The sequence below is a fragment of the Triticum urartu genome, chromosome 1A (assembly GCF_056163025.1).
Source record: "Triticum urartu cultivar PI428250 chromosome 1A, HENAU_Tu73, whole genome shotgun sequence".
NCBI lineage: Eukaryota > Viridiplantae > Streptophyta > Magnoliopsida > Poales > Poaceae > Triticum > Triticum urartu.
Genome location: NC_141873.1, coordinates 447,299,940 through 447,308,129, shown reverse-complemented (window position 1 = coordinate 447,308,129; position 8,190 = coordinate 447,299,940). Strand labels below are relative to the sequence as shown.

Sequence of the window (8,190 nt, the reverse complement as noted above, 5' to 3'; positions counted from 1 at the left end):
AGATGAACAAACCGGATTTCTTCAAGGTTGAAACACTTATTGGAGCAAGTCTTAAGTTATCACTATGTTCTCCTCTTAAGACTTGGGGGCTACAGGTATTATGCATATAAAGGAGGAACATCTTCATTTTATTAGTTTTGAGCAAATCAGGAAGATCAATTACATGACCCGGTGTCAACAACAATTATGACCCGGCACCATCAATATTTATAAACCGGCCATTTTGGTAATATTAAACCGGCAAGTTTTACATCTTCAAACCGGCTGAATATCAGATAAGTATTTTCAGACCCATATTTCTTAAACCGGCGGAGCTGAGTCAAAGGAGTTATTCTTCACAATATTTCTCGGTGACAAGCCAATGTCGGCAAATTGATTATGAAGCTGGTCTGTTGACCCGGATTTCCCAGAAGGAGGAAATAACAAGGACTTAAGGATGATCAGGTACCGGTTTACAAAAATTCTTAACCCGGAGCATAACCTGTCAAATTTGTTCTTGTGTTTATTTTGCAGCATAAGTTTACCATGAATAAATCCAAGCTAAACTTGGGGGCTAATGTCGGGGATATACCCCGCGGTGTAAACCGGCCGGAAGTTAACCCAGCTGGACTTGGCGGTTTATCTGAAGACCCCGCTGACACTTGGCGAGTTACTGGCGACCCGCCCTGACCTGGCGGTTTACAAGCAACCCACCTGGTCATTATGACTCACTGGTGATCCGGCGTGCGCGATCGATGAATGACAAGGCCCAAATCCCAGAAGGCCAGTTCACGTTTAACGGTGGGCCAGTTTAAGAGGAAAGGCATGAGGAATATTTGTCTTACAAAGAGTTAAGACCTGGACTTGTATCCGGTTTGTATTAGAGATAGACTAGTCCTAATCCTAATAGGACTCCACATGTAAACCGCCCCATCAACATATATAAGGAGGGGGCAGGGCTCCTCAAAGGGGGAGAAGATGGACAAGTTCCACAAGTTGGACAAGTTAGGTTTAGACAATAGCTCTCGAGATAGAGCACTCTTGTAACCGTGATCATCATCATCAATATCAATGAAGCAGGACGTAGGCTTTTACCTCCACCGTGAGGGGCCGAACCTGAGTAAAACCTCGCGTCTCTCGTCCCGCTCAACCCCTCTCAAGCTACCACATAGATGCGTTGGCCTCGCGACTAAGTCCTGACACTAAGGACATCTGCCGTGACAATTCCACGACATAGGGCGTCCCGGCGTCCGGGTCGTCGTCGGCGCTGGGAGGGGTGTCGGAGGAGGTGTTGGCCACGTCGTGAGCGGCCAGCGGGGAGTACGCCTTGGTGCCCTGGCAGGGAGGACGCCGAGCTGCCGTGCCGCAGCCGGCACGGAGCGAGGGCGCCGTTGTCTTCGGGCCTCAGACCCAGGAGGAGGCGGCGCTGGATGCCGTCAGTCGCCGCCCAGGCCGAGGTGGAGCGGACGCACGACCTGGAGTGCGCCGTTCTGGTAAGTCTTCTTGTAATTTCTTCTTTGTGGGGCGCGCTAGCGCACCCACTAGATGTAGCCCCCGAGGTTCGGGCCAACTACGTAGTAGTTGGGTTGAATCTTTAGAGTGTTGGCCTTGTTCTGATTTCTGCTTTCTTCAGCATCTCGACGCCTTCCGGGTTGTCGCCTACAATCGTCTCCTGGGCAAGCACCAGGAGCTCATGGAGTAGCTTGCCGCCAAGGAGGAGGAGCTCCGCGTCGCCGCAGGTATTCTTGTGCTCTTTTCTAGTGGGGGCGCGCTAGCGCACCCACTGGGTGTAGCCCCCGAGATTTGGGCCAACTGTGTAACAGTTGGGCCAAATCTTAAGTCTTGCTTTTTTCTTCTGCTGAGTCCTTCTTTTTCGCAGCCGAGGTGCTATCCTGGCGGACTCGTCTGCTCCGGGCCGGTCATCACTACGACTGGCTCGTTGCCGACACCGACCGTCTTGGCATTGAGGCGGCACAGGCGAGGGCGGAGGCGGCCGCGGCTCGGCGGTCTCTCGACGAGGCCAACCGTCTGCATGAGCAAATGGCGGGTCACAAGAGCCGCCTTGAGGCCGAGGTGGAGCTCCTTAAGGCAGAAGCCGCCAAGGTGGCAGAGGCGTAGCAGGCCCTGGTGGAGGTGGACCAGCAGCGCGGCCAGCTGGCTGACGACAAGGACGGCTCCAGGTCGAGGTGGTTCGCCTGCGGGGGCAGGTCACCACGGCTGAGGGGGCCCGTCAGGACGAGGACCATCGCCGCGAGGCGGCCGAGAAGGCGGCCGAAGACAAGGACGCCGAGCTAAAGGCGGCCCTTTCCAAGGCGGCCGATCTAGAGAAGGCGCTCGAGGAGCGCGACCGCGCCATCGAATGGGAGCGGCGTGGTTTGTTGCTTGAGGCGCAGCACCTGGAAGAGTCCTTCTCTAGTAAGTGCTTTTTCTTGTCGTTTGCCGGGTCGGGATCTAGCCTTTCTTCCTTGTTGTTCTTCTTCTAACTCGCTTCTTTCTTTGCGGCAAGGGCCTTCCCGAAGGCGCAGCGACTAGCGGAGGAAGCCGTCCGCTATCAACGCGATCCGACTGGCGTCGTTGGGTCCGGGACGGATCTGTGGGTGGCCTGGACCTTCCCGAAGATCATCGCCACCGCTGAGGCCCGCTTGCAGGTCATGGGAACGCAGTTGGGGCGGCTGTCCCAGGCCGGCACCGCAATGATGGCGGCCCTATGGCCGGACTCCGTCCAACCGAGCAGCTTCTCGCGCTTGGCGCGTTGGTTGGAGATGGGGCCGGACCGGCTTGGCGAGTGGCGCGTCTCCGCCGCTCGTGCCGGTGCTGAGATGGTGCTCCGGTTCACGCTGTCCTGGCATCCGGACCTACAGCTGGACGCGTTGATGGGCCAGCGGGCCGGTTCGGAGCAGCTCTTGCAGGAGCAAGCCGGCCGGATCACCTCCCGGGCCAGCTACATCGCCGAGTTCGCCTTCCACGACGAGTTCCATCCGGAGCGGAAGGAAGACGGCAGGGCCGTGGACGGCAACGACTACGGCTTGCTCCTCCACGATCCGGAGGGGAGCTTGGAGGAGACGGGCGTCTACCGCGACGCTGGTGCTGAGGAGGACACCGGCGCCTCGCTGGACCCGGAGGCCGCCAGGGGAGAGCCGTCGACGTCACGACGCGGCGCTGAAGATGCCTGAGACACTTTGTGTAAAATCTGTTAAATAGCAAGTCCACCCACCCACTGGGGGTTTTAGGGTGTAATGAACTCGGGCCGTGGGCCTTTTCTTAAATACTTGTGTAGATGTCGTGGGTGCTTTTGCTTTTTTCCCTTTGTTTTTTGGACCGATTTCATGCGTTTTTCCTTTCTCAAACCTCCCCCCTGCGAGTCAGACAGCCGAGGCTCCGGTCTGTGACAAGGAGTTCGGTTCGTTGAGAGGAGCGCGCAGGACTTGGGTCCCTCGAAACGTTGAGTGCGAGCGAAACACCCACTGGGCCGGCTGGCGGCAATCCGACGAAGCTGGTTGGCGAGCAGCTGGTCGTGCGGCTGTTCATTTGATGAATGGTGGGCCGGGTTGATCGACCCGGCAGCCTTTGACTTAGTGTATGAAGCGTAAACGAGCTTTGGTCCGTTGTGCTTGCCAGCCGACAACCAAAGCTGGATCTGTGGCTTTAGGGTGAAGTGGGGGACCACGACATCCTAACTTTATCAGGAATCACCAAGTAAGGCGGCGGGGTGGCGACCGAGCCGGCTAGCCCCCGAGCCCCCGGTCGAGCGAGTCGGACCGGTGGCCGGGTTCAGTGGTATAGTGATGCAAGAAAATAGGGACACAATAAATTGGTCGACAAAAGGTAGCCCCCGAGCCTCGTTCGGGGACCCCATGGTTTCATGTGTTTACAAAAGGCGACGATACATACGCTCGTGCAGCTAACTGTAAAATGGGCGGAGGAGTTCCGCGTTCCATGGCCGGGTCGTTTCTTCACTAGCGGTGTCCTTCTTGCGCTTCCTTGACTTGCATGCGTCGATGAGGTAGTAGGCGTTGCGGTCGCGCAAGGCCCTGCTCACGATGAATGGGCCCTCCCATGGAGGCAACAGCTTGTGCTGGCCTGCCTGCTCTTGGACGAGTCGAAGGACGAGGTCGCCCTTGCGGAACGCGAGGGGCTTGATCTTCTTGTTGTGGTAGTGCCTCAGGCCTTGCTGGTAGATGGCCGAACGACTGAGCGCCAGGAGGCGTGCTTCTTCGAGCAGGTCGACGCCATCTTCGTGGGCATCTCTGGCTTCGGCTTCGGTGTACATCGCGACACGCGGCGAGTTGAACTCGACGTCGGTCGGGATGATGGCTTCGGCTTCGTAGACAAGGAAGAACGGGGTGAACCCGGTCGACCGATTCGGCGTGGTGCGTAGACTCCAGAGAACGGCTGGCAAGTCGTCAAGCCAGCTGCCGGGTGAGCGGATGAGTGGCTCAACGAGTCGCGGCTTGACGCCGGACAGGATGAGTCCATTGGCCCGCTCGACCTGCCCGTTGGACTACGGATGTGCAACGGAGGCTAGGTCGAGGCGGATGCCAGAGACGGAGCAGTATTTCTCGAGCGCGCCCTTGGCGAAGTTGATGCCGTTGTCGGTGATGATGCTGTTCGGCATGCCGTAGCGCATCGCTATGTCCTTGATGAACCGGACGGCTGCTGGCCCATCCAGTTTCTTGATTGGTCTTCCCTCGATCCACTTGGTGAATTTGTCCACTGCCACCAGCAAGTGCGTCATGCCGCCTCGAGCGGTTTTGAAGGGTCCCACCATGTCGAGTCCCCAGACCGCGAAGGGACAAGCGATCGGTATGGTCCGAAGTGCTGACGTCGGCTGGTGGCTACGTTTACTGAAGCGCTGGCATCCCTCACACTTGAGGACGAGCGACTCGGCATCTTGGAGGGCCGTGGGCCAGTAGAAACCGTGGCGGAACGCCTTGGCCACCAGGGATCTCGATGCGGCATGGTGCCCGCACTCGCCCTGATGTATGTCGAGGAGGATGTCGATGCCCCGTTCCTGCTCGACGCAGCGCTGGAACACGCCGGTGGAGCTGCGCTTGACGAGCTTGTTGTTGATGATGCTGTAGGCAGACGCCCGGTGCTGCACTTGCCGAGCTTCAGTCTCTTCCATGGGGAGAACCCCGTTCTCCAAAAAAATTGATATTGGGAGGGCCCAAGATGGAGCCGTAACCACAGCGAAGACGGCCACCAAGGTGGGTTCTGAGTCGGCAGCCCCCGAGCCAGGTTGAGCAGCCCCCGGGTCAGGGATGGCGACGGCCGGGTCTGAGACTATGGTGGTCGGGTTGAGCTGAACAGCCCCTGGGACGGGTTTAGCAGTCCCCGGGCCGGGTTGAGGTGCGGCCGGGTCGTCTGGAACGTGGATGGACTCGGAGTCCGGTGATGGCTTGACGGATGGCTTGCGCAGGTGCTCGAGGGAGACGTCGGATGGGATGGCTTGTCGCGACGAGGCGATCTTGGCGAGCGTGTCGGCTGCTTCGTTCTCCGTGCGCGGGACGTGGAGGAACTTGTAGCCCTCGAAGGATCCAGACAGCCTCTGGACGAGGAAGCGGTAGCTTGCCATGTTGGAGTCGCGGGCGTCCCATTCGTCGGAGAACTGCTACACCACCAGGTCAGAGTCGCCGTAGTACAGGATGCGTCGAATGCCGAGTTCCTTGGCAAGCCGGAGGCCGTGCACAAGGGCTTCGTACTCGGCGACGTTGTTGGAGGCGGCGAAGTGGATCTGGAGCGCGTAGCAGAGCCGGTCACCCTTTGGGGACGACAGTACGATGCCGGCCCCCAAGCCGAGTCGCATCTTGGATCCGTCGAAGTGCATGCGCCAATGCGTCGAGTCGGGAGGTGGCGGCAAGTACTGGGTCTCGGTCCAGTCGACGAGTAAGTCGTCCAGGGCTTGAGACTTGATCATGGTGCGGGGCTCGTAGAGGATGGTGTGGCCGGCTAGCTGGATCGCCCACTTGGCAACCCAGCCAGAGGCATCCCGGCACCCGATGATTTCTCCGATAGGCGCCGTGCTGACCACGATGACAGCATGCTCTTGGAAATACTGCTTCAGCTTCTTGGCGGTGAAGTACACGCCATAACACATCTTCTGGTAGTGCGGGTAGTTCTGCTTGGAGATGGAGAGCACCTCGCTCAGGTAGTAGACTGGGCGCTGGACGGCTTGGATCTTGCCCTTCTTTGGTCGCTCGACCACCAGCACCGTGCTGACCGCTCGCGAGGTCGTGGCTATGTAGAGCAACAGCGGCTCCTTGTCGGTCGACGCGGCCAGGACTGGTGCGGCGGAGAGCATGCGCTTGAGGTCTTGGAAGGCCTCGTCTGCCTTGCCGTTCCATTCGAACAGGCTCGTCTTCTTCATCAGCTGGTACAGGGGTAGCGCCCTCTCGCCCAGCCGGCTTAGAAACAGGCTGACCGAGGCCAAGCATCTGGTGGACTTCTGGACATCGCGTAGCCGAGCCGGCTTGCGCATGCGCTCGATGGCCTTGATCTTCTCCGGGTTCGCCTCAATGCCGCGTTCCGAGATGAGGAAGCCGAGTAGCTTTCCGGCTGGGATGCCGAAGACGCATTTTTCCGGGTTAAGCTTGACCTTATATTCACGGAGGTTGGCGAAGGTTTACTTCAAATCGTCGAGGAGCATGAGGTGCTACTTGGTCTTCACCACGATGTCGTCCACGTATACGTGGATATTGCGGCCGAGTTGCGACAGCAGGCATTTCTGCATGCAGCGCTGGAAGGTGGCGCCGGCGTTCTTCAAGCCGAACGACATGGTGATGTAGCAATACGCCCCAAAGGGCGTGATGAAGGACGTCTTCAGGGCGTCGACTGGGTCCAGCTTGATCTGGTGGTAGCTGGAGTAAGCGTCCAGGAAGGACAGGAGCTCACACCCATGGTCGAGTCGATGACTTGGTCGATCCACGGGAGGGCGAACGGATCCTTGGGACAGGCCTTGTTGAGGCTGGTGTAGTCGATACACATGCGCCAGGTCTTGTTCTTCTTCAGGACAAGGACTGGATTGGCCAGCCACTCAGGGTGAAACACTTCCATTATGAAGCCGGCAGCCAAAGCTTGGCGACCTCTTCACCAATGGTTCTTCTCTTCTCTTCGGAAAATCGTCGTAGGGGTTGACGGACAGGCTTGGCGTCCTTGCGGACGTGAAGTTTGTGCTCGGCGTACTTCCTCGGGATACCCGGCATGTCCTTGGGGGTCCATGCGAAGATATCCCGATTCTCACGGAGGAAGTCGACGAGCTCTCCTTCCTATTTACTGTCGAGGCGGGCGCCTATGACAACGTACTTGCTGCAGCCGGGGTCTTCTAGGTTGAGCTTCACTTTCTTGGTCTCCTTGGAGGGTTTGAAGGCGGCCTCGTCGGCTGGGTCCGGGGTCGGGATCGATGCGGCGGAGGCCTCGCCTTCCAGGGCGACGATCCGGTCGAGCTGGCGCCGTTCCTCGGCAATGACCAGCGACTCGGCCAACTTGGCACCGTCTCGAGCGCAATCTAGGGACTTGCGGAAATCGCCGGTGATGGTGATGAGGCCCTTGGGACCCGACATCTTCATCTTCAGGTACGCATAGTGGGGAACCGCCATGAACTTGGCGAGCGCGGGCCGACCCAGCAACGCGTGATACGCGCTGGACAGGTCCACCACCTCGAACCAGATCGGTTCGCGCCGGAAGTGGCTGCTGTCACCGAACAGGACATCTAGCTGGACCCGGCCAATGGGGGAGCAGGTGAGGGTAGGCATGATGCCGTGGAAGATTGTTCGGGTCGGCTCCAGGTCCTCGGCCTTGAGGCCGAGCTTCGTCATTGTGTCGCGGTAGAGGATGTTGATGCTGCCGCCGTCGTCGATGAGGACTCGGGAGAACTTGCATGTGTGCCGCGTGACGATGGTGGGGTTGAGGGCGAGGGCGTAACCACCCGGACTCGGCATGACTGTCGGGTGATCCTCCCGGGTCCAGGTGATCGGGCGATCCGACCAATGCATGAACTCCGGCTTGGCCAGGACGACGGTGTTCACCTCCTACCGAAGGAGGCGCTCGTTGCGCTTGTCGTCGCCGAGGCTGGTGAAGACGACGTAGGCCGCGTTCTGGTCCGGGTAGGCGTCGTCGCGCATCGTGCCGCTAGCTGGAGGCGGAGACGGTTGTCCCGCGCCTGGAGCCGGAGCCGGAGGGGGCGGGACGTCGCCCCTCATGATACGCTTGGTG

General features: G+C 59.0%; 1 protein-coding gene across 1 annotated transcript; it reads right to left on the bottom strand.

Moving 5' to 3' along the window:
- Nucleotides 1–4,480: 4,480 nt before the first annotated feature.
- On the bottom strand, nt 4,481–7,916 carry LOC147991640 (uncharacterized). Its single transcript, XM_087538752.1, has 5 exons — nt 7,282–7,916; nt 6,668–6,836; nt 6,119–6,574; nt 5,690–6,046; nt 4,481–5,587 (listed from the first exon to the last, which is right to left on the bottom strand). The coding sequence occupies exons 1-5, from the start codon at nt 7,914–7,916 to the stop codon at nt 4,481–4,483; spliced, it is 2,724 nt and encodes a 907-aa protein (XP_087394878.1).
- Between the last annotated feature and the right edge of the window lie 274 nt (nt 7,917–8,190).

Excerpts from the sequence above, each read along its gene's own strand:
- LOC147991640 (XM_087538752.1), bottom strand. The coding sequence starts at position 7,916 with ATGCCGAGTCCGGGTGGTTACGCCCTCGCCCTCAACCCCACCATCGTC. Across the intron at positions 6,575-6,667 it reads AACTCGGCCGCAATATCCAC|GTCAAGCTTAACCCGGAAAA; the intron begins GTATACGTGGAC and ends CGTGAATATAAG. Across the intron at positions 5,588-5,689 it reads ACTTCGCCGCCTCCAACAAC|TTCTCCGACGAATGGGACGC; the intron begins GTCGCCGAGTAC and ends GTGGTGTAGCAG.